The sequence below is a fragment of the Hyla sarda genome, chromosome 8 (assembly GCF_029499605.1).
Source record: "Hyla sarda isolate aHylSar1 chromosome 8, aHylSar1.hap1, whole genome shotgun sequence".
Lineage (NCBI taxonomy): Eukaryota > Metazoa > Chordata > Amphibia > Anura > Hylidae > Hyla > Hyla sarda.
The window spans coordinates 15,037,610-15,057,054 of NC_079196.1; the positions used below are offsets into that span (position 1 = coordinate 15,037,610).

At 44.4% G+C, this 19,445-nt stretch overlaps 1 protein-coding gene across 1 annotated transcript in view; it reads left to right on the top strand.

Annotated features, from left to right (window-relative positions):
* Positions 1-13,219: 13,219 nt before the first annotated feature.
* GPR39 (G protein-coupled receptor 39) overlaps positions 13,220-19,445 on the top strand; it is an 83,929-nt gene continuing 77,703 nt past the window's right edge. The window contains exon 1 of the mRNA XM_056533476.1: positions 13,220-14,057. Within this exon, the coding sequence (XP_056389451.1) occupies positions 13,220-14,057 (838 nt within the window). The remainder of the gene's footprint in view (positions 14,058-19,445) is intronic.

Sequence of the window (19,445 nt, forward strand, 5' to 3'; positions counted from 1 at the left end):
GTGCTGTGTATATGTAGTGTGTGCTGTGTATATGTAGTGTGTGCTGTGTATATGTAGTGTGTATATGTAGTGTGTGCTGTGTATATGTAGTGTGTGCTGTGTATATGTAGTGTGTGCTGTGTATATGTGGTGTGTGCTGTGTATATGTAGTGTGTGCTGTGTATATGTAGTGTGTGCTGTGTATATGTGGTGTGTGCTGTGTATATAAAGTGTGTGCTGTGTATATGTAGTGTGTGCTGTGTATATGTAGTGTGTGCTGTGTATATGTAGTGTGTGCTGTGTATATGTAGTGTGTGCTGTGTATATAAAGTGTGTGCTGTGTATATGTAGTGTGTGCTGTGTATATGTAGTGTGTGCTGTGTATATGTAGTATGTGCTGTGGATATGTAGTGTGTGCTGTGGATATGTAGTGTGTGCTGTGTATATAAAGTGTGTGCTGTGTATATAAAGTGTGTGCTGTGTATATGTAGTGTGTGCTGTGTATATGTGGTGTGTGCTGTGTATATGTAGTGTGTGCTGTGTATATGTGGTGTGTGCTGTGTATATGTGGTGTGTGCTGTGTATATGTGGTGTGTGCTGTGTATATGTGGTGTGTGCTGTGTATATGTGGTGTGTGCTGTGTATATGTAGTGTGTGCTGTGTATATGTGGTGTGTGCTGTGTATATGTAGTGTGTGCTGTGTATATGTGGTGTGTGCTGTGTATATGTGGTGTGTGCTGTGTATATGTGGTGTGTGCTGTGTATATGTGGTGTGTGCTGTGTATATGTGGTGTGTGCTGTGTATATGTAGTGTGTGCTGTGTATATGTGGTGTGTGCTGTGTATATGTGGTGTGTGCTGTGTATATGTGGTGTGTGCTGTGTATATGTGGTGTGTGCTGTGTATATGTGGTGTGTGCTGTGTATATGTAGTGTGTGCTGTGTATATGTAGTGTGTGCTATGTATATGTAGTGTGTACTGTGTATATGTAGTGTGTGCTGTGTATATGTAGTGTGTGCTGTGTATATAAAGTGTGTGCTGTGTATATGTAATGTGTGCTGTGTATATGTGGTGTGTGCTGTGTATATGTAGTGTGTACTGTGTATATGTGGTGTGTGCTGTGTATATGTAGTGTGTACTGTGTATATGTAGTGTGTGCTGTGGATATGTAGTGTGTGCTGTGTATATAAAGTGTGTGCTGTGTATATGTAGTGTGTATATGTAGTGTGTGCTGTGTATATGTGGTGTGTGCTGTGTATATGTAGTGTGTGCTGTGTATATAAAGTGTGTGCTGTGTATATGTAGTGTGTGCTGTGTATATGTAGTGTGTGCTGTGTATATGTGGTGTGTGCTGTGTATATGTAGTGTGTTCTGTGTATATGTAGTGTGTGCTGTGTATATGTGGTGTGTGCTGTGTATATGTGGTGTGTGCTGTGTATATGTGGTGTGTGCTGTGTATATGTGGTGTGTGCTGTGTATATGTAGTGTGTGCTGTGTATATGTGGTGTGTGCTATGTATATGTGGTGTGTGCTATGTATATGTGGTGTGTGCTGTGTATATGTAGTGTGTGCTGTGTATATGTAGTGTGTGCTGTGTATATGTAGTGTGTGCTGTGTATATGTAGTGTGTACTGTGTATATGTAGTGTGTGCTGTATATATGTAGTGTGTGCTGTGTATATAAAGTGTGTGCTGTATATGTAGTGTGTGCTGTGTATATGTAGTGTGTGCTGTGTATATGTAGTGTGTGCTGTGTATATGTGGTGTGTGCTGTGTATATGTGGTGTGTGCTGTGTATATGTAGTGTGTGCTGTGTATATGTAGTGTGTGCTGTGTATATAAAGTGTGTGCTGTGTATATAAAGTGTGTGCTGTGTATATGTAGTGTGTGCTGTGTATATGTAGTGTGTGCTGTGTATATGTAGTGTGTGCTGTGTATATGTAGTGTGTGCTGTGTATATAAAGTGTGTGCTGTGTATATGTAGTGTGTGCTGTGTATATGTAGTGTGTGCTGTGTATATGAAGTGTGTTCTGTGTATATGTAGTGTGTGCTGTGTATATGTAGTGTGTGCTGTGTATATAAAGTGTGTGCTGTGTATATGAAGTGTGTGCTGTGTATATGTAGTGTGTGCTGTGTATATGTGGTGTGTGCTGTGTATATGTAGTGTGTGCTGTGTATATGAAGTGTGTGCTGTGTATATGTAGTGTGTGCTGTGTATATGTAGTGTGTGCTGTGTATATGTAGTGTGTGCTGTGTATATAAAGTGTGTGCTGTGTATATGTAGTGTGTGCTGTGTATATGTAGTGTGTGCTGTGTATATGTAGTGTGTGCTGTGTATATGTAGTGTGTGCTGTGTATATAAAGTGTGTGCTGTGTATTGTGTATATGGAGTGTGTGCTGTGTATATACAGTGTGTGCTGTGTATTGTGTATATGGAGTGTGTGCTGTGTATTGTGTATATGGAGTGTGTGCTGTGTATTGTGTATATGGAGTGTGTGCTGTGTATTGTGTATATGGAGTGTGTGCTGTGTATTGTGTATATGGAGTGTGTGCTGTGTATTGTGTATATGGAGTGTGTGCTGTGTATTGTGTATATGGAGTGTGTGCTGTGTATTGTGTATATGGAGTGTGTGCTGTGTATTGTGTATATAAAGTGTGTGCTGTGTATATGTAGTGTGTGCTGTGTATATGTAGTGTGTGCTGTGTATATGAAGTGTGTGCTGTGTATATGTAGTGTGTGCTGTGTATATGTAGTGTGTGCTGTGTATATGTAGTGTGTGCTGTGTATATGTGGTGTGTGCTGTGTATATGTAGTGTGTGCTGTGTATATGTAGTGTGTGCTGTGTATATGAAGTGTGTGCTGTGTATATGTGGTGTGTGCTGTGTATATGTAGTGTGTGCTGTGTATATGTAGTGTGTGCTGTGGATATGTAGTGTGTGCTGTGGATATGTAGTGTGTGCTGTGTATATGTAGTGTGTGCTGTGTATATGTGGTGTGTGCTGTGTATATGTGGTGTATATATGTATATATGTAAGTATTAAGGTACAGTGTATATATGTAAGTATTAAGGTACAGTGTATATATGTAAGTATTGAGGTACAGTGTATATATGTAAGTATTGAGGTACAGTGTATATATGTAAGTATTGAGGTACAGTGTATACATGTAAGTATTGAGGTACAGTGTATATATGTAAGTATTAAGGTACAGTGTATATATGTAAGTATTAAGGTACAGTGTATACATGTAAGTATTAAGGTACAGTGTATACATGTAAGTATTAAGGTACAGTGTATACATGTAAGTATTAAGGTACAGTGTATACATGTAAGTATTAAGGTACAGTGTATACATGTAAGTATTAAGGTACAGTGTATACATGTAAGTATTAAGGTACAGTGTATACATGTAAGTATTAAGGTACAGTGTATATATGTAAGTATTAAGGTACAGTGTATATATGTAAGTATTAAGGTACAGTGTATACATGTAAGTATTAAGGTACAGTGTATACATGTAAGTATTAAGGTACAGTGTATACATGTAAGTATTAAGGTACAGTGTATACATGTAAGTATTAAGGTACAGTGTATACATGTAAGTATTAAGGTACAGTGTATACATGTAAGTATTAAGGTACAGTGTATATATGTAAGTATTAAGGTACAGTGTATACATGTAAGTATTAAGGTACAGTGTGTATATATGTAAGTATTAAGGTACAGTGTATATATGTAAGTATTAAGGTACAGTGTATACATGTAAGTATTAAGGTACAGTGTGTATATGTAAGTATTAAGGTACAGTGTGTATATGTAAGTATTAAGGTACAGTGTATACATGTAAGTATTAAGGTACAGTGTATACATGTAAGTATTAAGGTACAGTGTGTATATATGTAAGTATTAAGGTACAGTGTATATATGTAAGTATTAAGGTACAGTGTATACATGTAAGTATTAAGGTACAGTGTGTATATGTAAGTATTAAGGTACAGTGTGTATATGTAAGTATTAAGGTACAGTGTATACATGTAAGTATTAAGGTACAGTGTATACATGTAAGTATTAAGGTACAGTGTGTACATGTAAGTATTAAGGTACAGTGTATATATGTAAGTATTAAGGTACAGTGTATATATGTAAGTATTAAGGTACAGTGTATACATGTAAGTATTAAGGTACAGTGTATACATGTAAGTATTAAGGTACAGTGTATACATGTAAGTATTAAGGTACAGTGTGTATATGTAAGTATTAAGGTACAGTGTATACATGTAAGTATTAAGGTACAGTGTATACATGTAAGTATTAAGGTACAGTGTATATATGTAAGTATTAAGGTACAGTGTATACATGTAAGTATTAAGGTACAGTGTATACATGTAAGTATTAAGGTACAGTGTGTATATGTAAGTATTAAGGTACAGTGTATACATGTAAGTATTAAGGTACAGTGTGTATATGTAAGTATTAAGGTACAGTGTATATATGTAAGTATTAAGGTACAGTGTATATATGTAAGTATTAAGGTACAGTGTATACATGTAAGTATTAAGGTACAGTGTATACATGTAAGTATTAAGGTACAGTGTGTATATGTAAGTATTAAGGTACAGTGTATACATGTAAGTATTAAGGTACAGTGTATACATGTAAGTATTAAGGTACAGTGTGTATATGTAAGTATTAAGGTACAGTGTATACATGTAAGTATTAAGGTACAGTGTGTATATGTAAGTATTAAGGTACAGTGTATATATGTAAGTATTAAGGTACAGTGTATACATGTAAGTATTAAGGTACAGTGTATACATGTAAGTATTAAGGTACAGTGTGTATATGTAAGTATTAAGGTACAGTGTATACATGTAAGTATTAAGGTACAGTGTATACATGTAAGTATTAAGGTACAGTGTGTACATGTAAGTATTAAGGTACAGTGTGTACATGTAAGTATTAAGGTACAGTGTGTACATGTAAGTATTAAGGTACAGTGTATACATGTAAGTATTAAGGTACAGTGTATACATGTAAGTATTAAGGTACAGTGTATACATGTAAGTATTAAGGTACAGTGTATACATGTAAGTATTAAGGTACAGTGTATACATGTAAGTATTAAGGTACAGTGTGTACATGTAAGTATTAAGGTACAGTGTATACATGTAAGTATTAAGGTACAGTGTGTATATGTAAGTATTAAGGTACAGTGTATATATGTAAGTATTAAGGTACAGTGTATACATGTAAGTATTAAGGTACAGTGTATACATGTAAGTATTAAGGTACAGTGTGTACATGTAAGTATTAAGGTACAGTGTATACATGTAAGTATTAAGGTACAGTGTATACATGTAAGTATTAAGGTACAGTGTATACATGTAAGTATTAAGGTACAGTGTATATATGTAAGTATTAAGGTACAGTGTATATATGTAAGTATTAAGGTACAGTGTATATATGTAAGTATTAAGGTACAGTGTATATATGTAAGTATTAAGGTACAGTGTATACATGTAAGTATTAAGGTACAGTGTATACATGTAAGTATTAAGGTACAGTGTGTACATGTAAGTATTAAGGTACAGTGTGTACATGTAAGTATTAAGGTACAGTGTGTACATGTAAGTATTAAGGTACAGTGTGTACATGTAAGTATTAAGGTACAGTGTGTACATGTAAGTATTAAGGTACAGTGTATACATGTAAGTATTAAGGTACAGTGTGTATATGTAAGTATTAAGGTACAGTGTGTATATGTAAGTATTAAGGTACAGTGTGTATATGTAAGTATTAAGGTACAGTGTATATATGTAAGTATTAAGGTACAGTGTGTATATGTAAGTATTAAGGTACAGTGTATATATGTAAGTATTAAGGTACAGTGTGTATATGTAAGTATTAAGGTACAGTGTGTATATGTAAGTATTAAGGTACAGTGTGTATATGTAAGTATTAAGGTACAGTGTGTATATGTAAGTATTAAGGTACAGTGTGTATATGTAAGTATTAAGGTACAGTGTGTATATGTAAGTATTAAGGTACAGTGTGTATATGTAAGTATTAAGGTACAGTGTATATATGTAAGTATTAAGGTACATGACTAGGGGATTTGCTACTTGCTCTGTGACCCCTGTACCACCCTGCCACCCCCATCAATAACCACATTACAACACTTATTTTTTGGTGGAAAAGGCCACAGCGGCCACATTTATTAAATAATAACCATAATAAAATAAATATATATACTTTAACTTTACAATAACACAGAAACAGTCGGGTAAACATTACCCATTAACATTATAACATTTACAAATCATAGTGCATAACAGTGTAAACAGTTTTCCATTTTCTACCCCAAAGGTAAGGGGACCTGAAGGCAACCTGAGTTATTCCCCGGGCTCCTACTTTGCCCTTGGCCGTGAATCAACGACCCAAGGACACCCCCTTCAGAGCCCCCGTTTTCCACCTCAACCGCTGAGGTGTCACCAGTGACTGGGGTACCGCCCCCAGCCCTACCACACCATTCTGTTCACACCTCACTCCAATTCTCCATCAAGTGCCTCCAGGTCCCCCTCCCCCACTACCTGCCACGACGGCCTTGAGCGACTCCTCACTCACGGCCGGCCACCCACAACCCGACTGCTCTCACTACCACCTCCCTAATTTCCAGAACCCACAAATCCATCCCCAAGGGGTTCAGATGGACCCCGTCAGCGTCCATAAAATCCCAGGAAGGACTCTCCAACTCCCGGTGGCGCACTACCAGGCCCCCATTCCGCGCCATGAAACGACTCACCACCCGATTAACCTTGGCCCTCGCCTTATTCAGTCGGATGACCGAACGCGCCTCCCTCCACTTGAACCGCGCCACAATGTCCGACCAGACCACCACGATCCCGGGGAAGGACGACCAGATCCGCAGCATGTCCAATTTAATATCCCGCATCAAGGCTCTGGCCGTCCGACCCCCAAGATCATTGCCGCCTAGGTGGACTACCAACACGTTGGGGGGCCTGTCCAGCGCCGCGTGTGTCTGCAAGAGGGGGAGCAGTCCCGCCCACTGCAAACCCCCTTGACCAATCCACCGCACCTGAGCCTGTTCCCTGTCCAGACCCAACTGCCTTCCAGCCGGGCGAACATCAGCGCGCGAGGCCCCACGCCTCACGTACGAATGTCCCACGATCCAGACCAAGCACGGCTGACCCCCTGTAAGACATAAACACGAAAAACAACCCATCACTATCCCTGCCTTACTCCCCACATATATTGTCCAGAAAACAAAACAAACACCCACAAACAGACACGCCCACCCCCTACAACATCTGCGGGCGCACATATAACCGGAACCGATCAGATTCCCACCTACCAATCCTCCGTATCGCATCAGGCCCCAAACCCCACCGCGACGCCTCCGTAGCCGCTCCTATCCGAAAGGAGTGCGAGCTGAACCCACCCGTATCCTTCCCCAGCTTCTCCAGACAAAAACGGAAAACCCGCACAAATTGGAACCGGGACAAAAATTCCCCGTTCGCATGAACCAGCAGAGGGCCCCCCATCACCGTCCGAACCCCCAAGTACTCCCGAAAAACAATGCACCGGACACATGCCCCCACCACCCAACTCCGCCAATCGCACAGCAAAACCCTTCCCCAGCTGGTCCGTTTTGGACCTGCGCACCTTACACACTAACACAGAACCGTCCAAGCAAACATCCCCAAACAACAAACCTCCCACCCGAACCTTACTAGGCGCGACCAACTCCGAAACCCGGAACGCCCCAAAAAACGCCAGCGAGAAAGCCAGCCGAAACAGCAACACCTCAAAAACAGACGAACACACCGTCCCCAAGACCCCCCCTATATCCGCCAGCAGCTGGAAAGAAACGGGCCGCCGAGCATCACGCTGCACCACCCCTCTCCGAAAACCCCTGGCAGCCAAACGCACCCTAAACGATTTAGTGACATCAGACAACCCCTGACACCTAAACCAGAACCCCAGGGCCGCCATCCGGCGGCTCAACCCCGACGGGGACACTCCATCCCCAAACAACCTCCCAACGTAAAACAAAACTGCCACTTCCCAATCCCCATCACTCAAAACCCCCAACTCCGCCACCAAAAGCTCCCATTCCCGCCAACACTTACTATACCCCGCCCAGGTGCTATCACAGACCGACCGACGAATCAAGGCAAAGGCCGTTCTCAAACCACTTGCCATAACTCCTCCGGACAGGGGATCCCCTGCGACTCCGCCTCCGGCGCCAGCTCCCGAAACCTGTCCCACTGAAAACGAGAGAGAGAGTCAGCAATCTCATTACAGATCCCCGGGACATGCAAAGCCACAAACTGCGCGTTCAACAACAAACAGCTTAACACCAAACGCCTTAACAGCCTCACCACCGGAGGCGATCTCGCCGTTTGTGCGTTCACTGCCTGTACCACTCCCAGGTTGTCACACCGGAAACAGATTTTCCGATTGCGCAACTGCTCCCCCCAAATCTCCACCGCCACCACAATCGGAAAAAGTTCCAGCAGCGCCAAGTTGCGCACCAAACCGCCCTCCCGCCATGCCATCGGCCATTCCCCCGTGCACCACTGACCCTGGAAATAGGCGCCGAAGCCACAGCTACCCGACGCGTCCGTGAACAGTTCCATGTCCCAGTTGGACACTTGCCGTTCCATGATAATCGACCGCCCGTTATACCTGTCCAAGAATTCCCGCCAAATCCCCAAATCCGCCCGCAAATCCGCGGACAATCGCACAAAGTGATTTGGCCGTCGCACACCTGCCGTAGCACCCGCCAAACGCCTACAAAAAACCCGCCCCATGGGCATAATGCGGCACGCAAAATTGAGGCGGCCTAACAACGACTGCAAGTCCCTCAACTTAATCTTCCGAGTCAGCAACGCCCCTTCAATCGCCCCCCTCAAATCCTGAAGCTTGTCCTCCGGCAACCTACACTCAAAAGCCACCGTGTCAATGACAATGCCCAGGAATTTTAACGCTGTGGATGGCCCCTCCGTCTTGTCGGGTGCCAAAGGCACCCCGAAGCAGGCCGCCACCCTCTCCATCGTTTGCAGCAGAATCGCGCAAGTCGCCCTACCAGCCTGACCCACGAATAAGAAATCGTCAAGGTAATGCAGCACCGAAGGCACCTGAGCCTCCGATCGCACTACCCATTCTAAAACGTGCTAAAAAACTCAAAAAACGAACAAGAAATAGAACAGCCCATAGGAAGGCAACGATCCACAAAAAACTGTCCCTCCCAACAACACCCCAACAACTCAAAACTGTCCGGATGGACCGGAAGGAGCCGAAATGCAGCCTCAATATCCGTTTTTGCCAACAGCGCGCCCCTGCCGTACCGCCTCACCCACTCAACCGCCGCATCGAAAGACGTGTATGACACCGCGCACAGCGCCGGGTCGATACCGTCATTTACCGACTCCCCTTCAGGAAAGGAGAGGTGGTGAATGAGCTGAAACTTGTTCGGCTCCTTCTTGGGAACCACCCCCAGCGGAGAAATCCTCAAGGTCGGCAGCGGCGGGGCCGCAAACGGCCCCACCATCCTACCCAGCTCCACTTCCTTAAACAACTTGGCCGACACCACGTCCGGATGACCCAATGCCGACGTCAAGTTGCGCACCACCCCCAATTCCCTAACCGGCGAACACGGAATACGAAAACCCTCCGAAAACCCCTTCTTCAACAACTCCGCCACCCGCCTATTTGGGTACGCCTCTAGAAAAGGAAGCATCCTTTCCACCCTCACCGGCGTGACCCCCTTTTGCTTCAACATCTCCGCCCTTACCCTTCCCTTTTCGAAAACACCGCGACAGACCATGGGCACCTCCGCAACCGGAGCACTCATGACGGAATCTGCATGTCTCCCCAAACTTGCACTGGCCCTCATTAAATTGCCAGCAACACCCTTTTGCCGCACCGGCCGGCCGACCAGACCCAGCTCCAGCCCCGCCGGCCCCCTCCCGAAAGGACTGCTGTCCCCCTGGAGCGCGAGGCGCCGCCATTAGTTTCATCCACAAGCTGATATCCTTGTGGTCCCACCGCAGAGAGGGGCGCACCGCCTTGCGCTGCCGAAACTGCTCGTCATATCGCAGCCAAGCGGTGCCCCCATATGTCCTATAGGCTTCCCCAACCGAATCGAGATAGCAAAAAAGGCCGGAACAATTATCCGGCGCTTTCTCGCCAATAACGCTCGCCAAGATGGCAAACGCCTGTAACCAATTATTAAACGTCCGCGGTATCAGCCGATACCGTCGGCGTTCCTCCTCCTCCTTCTTTGACTCGTCAGGTTTAACCCTATCCAGGTTGAACTTCTCCAATGGGAGCAGCGAAAAAATTTCAACATACTCCCCTTTCCAGATCCGCTCCCGAACCTCCGCCTTCAAGTGCGCACCCAGGGGCCCCTCAAAACAGACATAGACTTCTCCTTTTGCCGAATCCGCCAGACGCACTTCATCCACAACTTTATCCCCCGCCTTCCCAGCCGCCGCACCAGGGACCGTCTGCCCACCGTCCCCACTCCCAACCGTGACCGACGTGGACCCCCCTTCGGCCACCCCGGCACCGCCGTTCGCCCATACCGACGCCGGCGACCCCACTCCCGGAGCAGCCCTGTCATGCAACAGATCCCGGACATCCCGCAGCAAAGAAGACAAACCCTCCCACAAACCCCCCCCAACCCCAGACCCCAAAGCAGTGTTCCACTCACCCAACCTCTCTGGGGCGGACAGCCCAGCGGTCGCCACTCCTCCTTGGCCTCGACGCGTCGCGCCTCCTCCGGATCTCACCCCAGTCAGTTCTTGACCCGTCGCACCGCCTCCCCGGGCGGCCGCTGGCGGCACCACCACACTGGCCACCGCAGGTCGCAGGTCATCACTTTCATCCCCGGCGACATCCTCTGCAGCTGATACGGGAGAGGCTCCGCCTCCATCCCTCTCGTCTCCGGATACCTCCTCGCTAGTGCATGCAGCCCCGGGGGCGGAGCTAGCCACACGCTCCCCCCGCGCCTCCCGACCAGAAGCCAGACGCCGTCTTGGAGACGGATCCTGCCGGCGCCTCGTCCCTTCAGGCGCCGCAGTGTGTCCCGAGGTCCGTCCGCAGGCCCTCCAGACCCCTTCAGCTTCCAGCTCCGCGCCCCGCCGGGCCGCAGGCGATACCCTCCCGTCCACTTCCGACCGCCGGGCCCTCCCAGTGCACGGAGCCTCCGCACTGGGACCAGCCGTCAGTAGCTCTGCCTCTCCCCTCCTGCTGCGTCTTCTTGCAGAGCGCCCCTGCTCTGCACGCGCCGGCACCACCACTCCCCTCCCCAGCACGAGATTCCTCCCGGCAGACTCACCGCACTCAGATGTGGGAGCAGCAGCAGGCCTCACCGGAGGGTCCCTGGCGGGGCTCTCTTGCCGGCGCCGGGAGCGTGGGATCGCATCTGGGCTCACTCTGGACGGCGCCCTGGACCTCCTCCCGCACGTCCGCGGAGGCGCTGCGATCGCAGCCGACGTCCCGGCCGCATCGCCGTGGAGCTGCTGATCCAGCCATCCTGTACCTCTCCTCCGGAGCTCCTCTCTCACCCGCCGGATCGCCGCTTCCAAGTCCGCCATCAATAACGCTGGTCCCGTAGCCTGCAGCAGCTCCAACTTCCTTCCACGCTTCTTCTTGAGGTAAAGAGGGGCCCTTCCGGTTCCGGCCTTCTTTTAACCCCTCCGACCTCTTCCTTAACTCCCCCTCCTCTATGCCCCCTCCTTCCCCTGACCTGCCTTTGACCCCTATCTTATTTCCCGCTGCGCTGCCCCCTGTCATGTGCCCCCTCCTCTCCAACTTCGCTTCCGATACGGGGCCTTTCTGTGTATATATGTAAGAATTAAGGTACAGTGTATATATGTAAGAATTAAGGTACAGTGTATATATGTAAGTATTAAGGTACAGTGTATATATGTAAGTATTAAGGTACAGTGTATATATGTAAGTATTAAGGTACAGTGTATATATGTAAGTATTAAGGTACAGTGTATATATGTAAGTATTAAGGTACAGTGTGTATATGTAAGTATTAAGGTACAGTGTGTATATGTAAGTATTGAGGTACAGTGTGTATATGTAAGTATTAAGGTACAGTGTATATATGTAAGTATTAAGGTACAGTGTGTATATGTAAGTATTAAGGTACAGTGTATATATGTAAGTATTAAGGTACAGTGTATATATGTAAGTATTAAGGTACAGTGTATATATGTAAGTATTAAGGTACAGTGTGTATATGTAAGTATTGAGGTACAGTGTGTATATGTAAGTATTGAGGTACAGTGTATACATGTAAGTATTAAGGTACAGTGTGTATATAATATATATATTTTATTTCTCTACCTCCCCATGCAATTTCTTTTGTTCAATAATTATGAGGGACGACAACTGCAAATACTGTAACAACAGACCCAAATGTGAATACAATTATACGAATAATAAGGAATGGCGCGGACTACGCCGGAGTGAGGCGTCCACATCTGGAGGAGCCAAGGCCCGTACTATAGACCACGCAATCGACTAGTGATTAAAATGTCACCGGCCACGATGGATTCAGTCATAAGACAAACAGAGATCTCTGTACACAGGGAGGAATGAGTCCCCGCGGCGTCCTGCACAGACGAGAACAAGATCGCCAGCCTGAAGATTCCTTCAAGGGTCACATAGAGGAAGAAATATGACACAATTACAGTAATTCAATCTAATCCCCAGCACGCTGCCTGGAAATCTCGCATGTCCTCCCGGAGCGTGGCGCTTTTATGCCTGAGATGTTTTATTACACGCGCGGCTCTGAGGATTTTGGCCATTTCGTAGGATAAATGGCTTTGTAGGGAATGGTTTGGATTCTTCGCCGCCGGAGCAGCCACAACAACGCAGCCGGCAATCTGTCGGTGAGACTGAAATCCATTGTTCGTTAATGTGGGCGGTTTGCTGTACGTGAGCAGGACTTTGATTTCATGGGTTTGTCCTTGTTGAGTTTTTCCGGCCTCCTCCCTCACCTGACAGAATTTCTCAATCATGTTCTTCCTATCTGTGAATCTGTACGGTTAATGTGTAACAGGCGTCCGCGCCCAGGGCTCGGCTCAAGTTCCAGACAAGTACAACATATACTACCAGTCCTCAGTCCTTTCAGGCTTCGGCCTTCTCCATGATCTCTATAGAGATGTACAGCTGACCTACAGAAGGTCCATAAGGAACATGGCGGAGGAGGATCCCTGTGGGCATCTCATTGACCATTCCCACGTCCCCGACTTCGAGGTCCGACTGGCAGTGAAAATCTGCCTGACCGTCATCTATGGATTTATCCTCCTGGCTGGAATTGTGGGCAACAGCGTGACCATACAGACCACCAAAGTTCTGAGGGACAAGGGCTATCTCCAGAAGGGAGTGACGGACCACATGATCAGCTTGGCGTGCTCCGATCTGTTGGTCATCCTGCTGGGGATGCCGGTGGAGTTGTTGTCGGTCATTTGGTTTCCGTTCTCCTCCACCTACGGAAACATCACCTGTAAGGTCTACTGCTTTCTGTTCGAGGCCTGCAGCTATGCCACCATTTTCCACGTGGCCACTCTCAGTTTCGAGCGGTACATGGCCATCTGCCATCCCTTCCGCTTCAAGGTGATCGCAGGCACGCGGGTCGTGAAGCTGATGATCGGTTTCGCTTGGCTGACCTCTGTTTGTGTGGCGCTGCCTTTAATTTTCGCCATGGGCGCGGAATATCCCCTGAGTGCCATGTCTGGTCTGCGTTCCCAGTGCAACACCTCTTACCATCGTAATGCCAACCTTACCCTGTGCACCAGCCTCCATTCCCAGTGGACCACGTTCCAGGCCAGCATCTTCAGCGCTTTCGCGGTCTACATAGTGGTGCTGGTCTCTGTGGCTTTTATGTGTCGGAAGATGATGGTGGCTTTGATGGTGGGGAAGAAAGGAACCATCACTGTGAAGGGTCAGCGCAGTGTTGGTGCCACAGACGAAATGACCAAGAGTAACAGCTCCGAAGCCAGATCTGCCCGGAAACAGACCATCGTCTTCTTAGGTAAGAACCATCAGTGGGAAACAGGATGCCGACCTTTACCGGGAGCAGCGGACTCCATTGATTTATATGGTCCCAATCTAAGTCACTAGGTCATTGTCTTCCAATTGGGTGCCTCCAGCTATTGCCAAACTACAACTTCGGCCTTCAGATATCCGGGCATTCTGGGAGTTGTAGTTTTGCAACAGCTGGAGGCACCCCGGTTGGAAAACACTGCAATAGGTAATAGAAATCAATAGGGTCCTCTTAATTTTCCAAAATTGCAGCATGTTGAGGGTGTGGTACTTTTTTTTTTTTTTTAGGCCATGGTCACACGGCGGAATTTTTGCTATTCCGCTAAGAAAAGCGGACTGTGTGTGTTTTTCGCAGTTTTGCAGAATTCAAGTGGCATTTCAGTGGTTCAGTGGGGCTTTGAACGGAATCCCACAAAATCAAAAGACATTTCTTATCATTTTGCGGGATGCTGAATTTCCGCAGCAGAAATGCCGCTGTGTGAATGGGACAGTGGAATCCCCATTGAAGTTAACACGCAATAAGATTTGCGGAATGCCCGTGTGGAATTTTATTTCCAGCCGTGTGAACATAGCCATATACTTACTTCTATGGGAGAAAAAACATACAAAAAACTCAAAGGTGCAATGTGGATTTCAAATTCACCGCATCGCCCGCCCCCCCTCCCCCCCCCCCTCATTCTCAGTAGAAATTCTGAAGTCAAATGATCTGTAATGAAAAAAAATACGAAGGGGATAAAGCGGCAAAGAAAAATGTCTCCACTAAAAGCCACTGTTTAAAAGTAAAAATAAAAAATAATCCCATTTGTGTACAATAAGGTGGAATATAAAAATGTATTGAAAAAATGTGAAATCACCTGCAGAAATTTCGTTTTGTTTGTTTTTTTGAAAAAAATTGCTGTGAATTTTTTTTTTAACAGCTCTGAATGTGACTGTGATAAATCTGGCGCGTTCTTAGACGTCTGTTCTGCGTTTACTCTAACAACAGGTTTATCTTCCTCACTGTACACGAACAATGACAAATCTCTACAAACAAGACTCCACAATGTATGAATGACAGAAATAGTCCCATACATCATTGAGGAGCTCAACGTGGGGCGACTTATAGGAAACAAGATGGGGGTTATACAATAGTATATTATACTATTACAGCACATAATAAATATATAATAAACAAGATGGGGGTTATACAATAGTATATTATAATATTACAGCACATAATAAATATATAATAAACAAGATGGGGGTTATACAATAGTATATTATAATATTACAGCACATAATATATATATATATAATAAACAAGATGGGGGTTATACAATAGTATATTATACTATTACAGCACATAATATATATATAATAAACAAGATGGGGGTTATACAATAGTATATTATACTATTACAGCACATAATATATATATATAATAAACAAGATGGGGGTTATACAATAGTATATTATAATATTACAGCACATAATATATATATAATAAACAAGATGGGGGTTATACAATAGTATATTATAATATTACAGCACATAATATATATATAATAAACAAGATGGGGGTTATACAATAGTATATTATACTATTACAGCACATAATAAATATATAATAAACAAGATGGGGGTTATACAATAGTATATTATACTATTACAGCACATAATATATATATAATAAACAAGATGGGGGTTATACAATAGTATATTATAATATTACAGCACATAATATATATATAATAAACAAGATGGGGGTTATACAATAGTATATTATACTATTACAGCACATAATAAATATATAATAAACAAGATGGGGGTTATACAATAGTATATTATAATATTACAGCACATAATATATATATAATAAACAAGATGGGGGTTATACAATAGTATATTATAATATTACAGCACATAATATATATATAATAAACAAGATGGGGGTTATACAATAGTATATTATAATATTACAGCACATAATATATATATAATAAACAAGATGGGGGTTATACAATAGTATATTATAATATTACAGCACATAATAAATATATAATAAACAAGACAGATAAAACATAACGCACCAGGAAGATGTGATGGAACTTTCTATGTGACTATAATGATCTATGGAAGTGATGACAATATTAGAGGGAAAGGAGATTATTGGGGAAACTACAATAGTACTCCAGCCTGGATACAAGATGAGATACAGATGGGATACATGGAGGTTCTAGTACTCCAGCCTGGATACAAGATGAGATACAGATGGGATACATAGAGGCTCTAGTACTTCATATGAGATACAGTTGGGATACATGGAAGCTCTAGTACTCCAGCCTGGATACAAGATGAGATACAGTTGGGATACATGGAGGCTCTAGTACTTCAGATGAGATACAGTTGGGATACATAGAGGCTCTATCTAGTACTCCAGCCTGGATACAAGATGAGATACAGTTGGGATACATGGAGGCTCTAGTAATTCAGATGAGATACAGTTGGGATACATGGAGGCTCTAGTACTCCAGCCTGGATACAAGATGAGATACAGTTGAAATACATGGAGGCCCTAGTACTCCCGCCTGGATACAAGATGATGCGGTTGGGATTCATGGAGGCTCTAGTACTTCAGATGAGATACAGTTGGGATACATGGAGGCTCTAGTAACCTGTGTGGCATCTCTAGCCTGGATACAGGATGATACGGTTGGGATACATGGAGACATACAGGTTCTGTATAGCATACTGCGCCACATTTGCCTACAGGTGTTTCAGCCCGGCCTGTAGACCCTGCACACTTCTAGGTTGCTGGAGCAACCAGAAATGTGCAACTTGTTTCCATTCTGTAGCAGTCCACCAACACCACTGCAAACTAAGGCAACAATGGCTGCTGTCAATAGCAGGACATATAATAGGCGCCATGACACCCTATTCCATTCTACTAAGTTCTTAGAAATGGTCCTGCCAGAGATGGGGGTGTAATGAAAAGGTGGGGTGTGTAATGAAGACATGGGGGGAGTGTGATAAAGATACGGGGGAGGGGGATGTAATGGGGACATGGGGTGGTTAATGAAGAGATGGGGGGGATATGTAATGAATAAACAAGAGGGGTGTGTAATGAAGAGACAGGACAGTGTAATGAATAAACGAGGGGTGTGTAATGAAGAGATGGGGGGGATATGTAATGAATAAACAAGAGGGGTGTGTAATGAAGAGACGGGACAGTGTAATGAATAAACAAGAGGGGTGTGTAACGAAGAGACGGGACAGTGTGATGAATAAACAAGAGGGGTGTGTAATGAAGAGACAGGACAGTGTAATGAATAAACAAGAGGGGTGTGTAACGAAGAGACAGGACAGTGTAATGAATAAACAAGAGGGGTGTGTAACGAAGAGACGGGACAGTGTAATGAATAAACAAGAGGGGTGTGTAATGAAGAGACGGGACAGTGTAATGAATAAACGAGGGGTGTGTAATGAAGAGACGGGACAGTGTAATGAATAAACAAGAGGGCTGTGTAATGAAGAGACAGGACCGTGTAATGAATAAACAAGAGGGGTGTGTAAAGAAGAGACGGGACCGTGTAATGAATAAACAAGAGGTGTGTAATGAATAGACGGGACAGTGTAATGAATAAACGAGGCGTGTGTAATGAAGAGACGGGAATGTGTAATGAATAAACAAGAGGGGTGTGTAATGAATAAACAAGAGGGGTGTGTAATGAAGAGACGGGAATGTGTAATGAATAAACAAGAGGGGTGTGTAATGAAGAGATGGGACAGTGTAATGAATAAACAAGAGGGGTGTGTAATGAGGAGACGGGAATGTGTAATGAATAAACAAGAGGGGTGTGTAATGAAGAGACGGGAATGTGTAATGAATAAACAAGAGGGGTGTGTAATGAAGAGACGGGACAGTGTAATGAATAAACAAGAGGGGTGTGTAATGAAGAGACGGGGCAGTGTAATGAATAAACAAGAGGGGTGTGTAATGAAGAAACGGGATCGTGTAATGAATAAACAAGAGGGGTGTGTAATGAAGAGACGGGACCGTGTAATGAATAAACAAGAGGGGTGTGTAATGAAGAGACGGGACCGTGTAATGAATAAACAAGAGGGGTGTGTAATGAATAAACAAGAGGGGTGTGTAATGAATAAACAAGAGGGGTGTGTAATGAAGAGACGGGAATGTGTAATGAATAAACAAGAGGGGTGTGTAATGAAGAGACGGGACAGTGTAATGAATAAACAAGAGGGGTGTGTAATGAAGAGACGGGACAGTGTAATGAATGAACAAGAGGGGTGTGTAATGAAGAGACGGGACAGTGTAATGAATAAACAAGAGGGGTGTGTAATGAAGAGACGGGACAGTGTAATGAATGAACAAGAGGGGTGTGTAATGAAGAGACGGGAATGTGTAATGAATAAACAAGAGGGGTGTGTAATGAAGAGACGGGACAGTGTAATGAATAAAGAGGGGTGTGTAATGAAGAGACAGGACAGTGTAATGAATAAACAAGAGGGGTGTGTAATGAAGAGATGGGACCGTGTAATGAATAAACAAGAGGGGTGTGTAATGAAGAGATGGGACCGTGTAATGAATAAACAAGAGGGGGGTGTAATGAAGAGATGGGACCGTGTAATGAATAAACAAGGGGTGTGTGTAATGAAGAGACGGGACAGTGTAATGAATAAATGAGGGGTGTGTAATGAAGAGACGGGACAGTGTAATGAATGAACAAGAGGGGTGTGTAATGAAGAGACGGGACAGTGTAATGAATAAACAAGAGGGGTGTGTAATGAAGAGACCTGTGTCTGAATAGAGGACAAGGAAACTTTGGTAGCTGCTCTAAGTACTTGTCTTTAAACAGGTGGAGTTTGTGGTCGGGTGTGACAAGAGTCTTTTTAACCACATAGACTATTCATGCTGTGCTTTGATATATTTTTTGTTTCATGACCTTCATTAACTCCTTAGGTTCCACACACATTAGCCAGAACTTGGGCTTGTTTTTAGGTGCACAGTATGTGAGCGTTCTTATCCTACTCCTCACAGCAGACGTGGAGGGATGGAAGGATCAGGCATATTAGATTTTACCATGCCTGATCCTTTGTTCCTGATGACCTTGTAGAGCAGTGTTTCTCAAGCGGGGTCCTCAACTCCCCCCATCAGGTCCTGTTTTCTGGATTTCCTTAGTCTGTCCCAGGTGATATAACTCTGATCAGTGAATCAGACATCACTACAGTTATATCACCTGTGAAAGACTAAGGAAATCCTGAAATAAGGACCCCTTTGGAGGGTCTAAAAGGGGGTACTTTTAGACCCTCCAACAACTGTTATTCGAAGGATAGGGGATAAGATGTCCGACCGCAGAGGTCCCGCCGCTGGGGAACC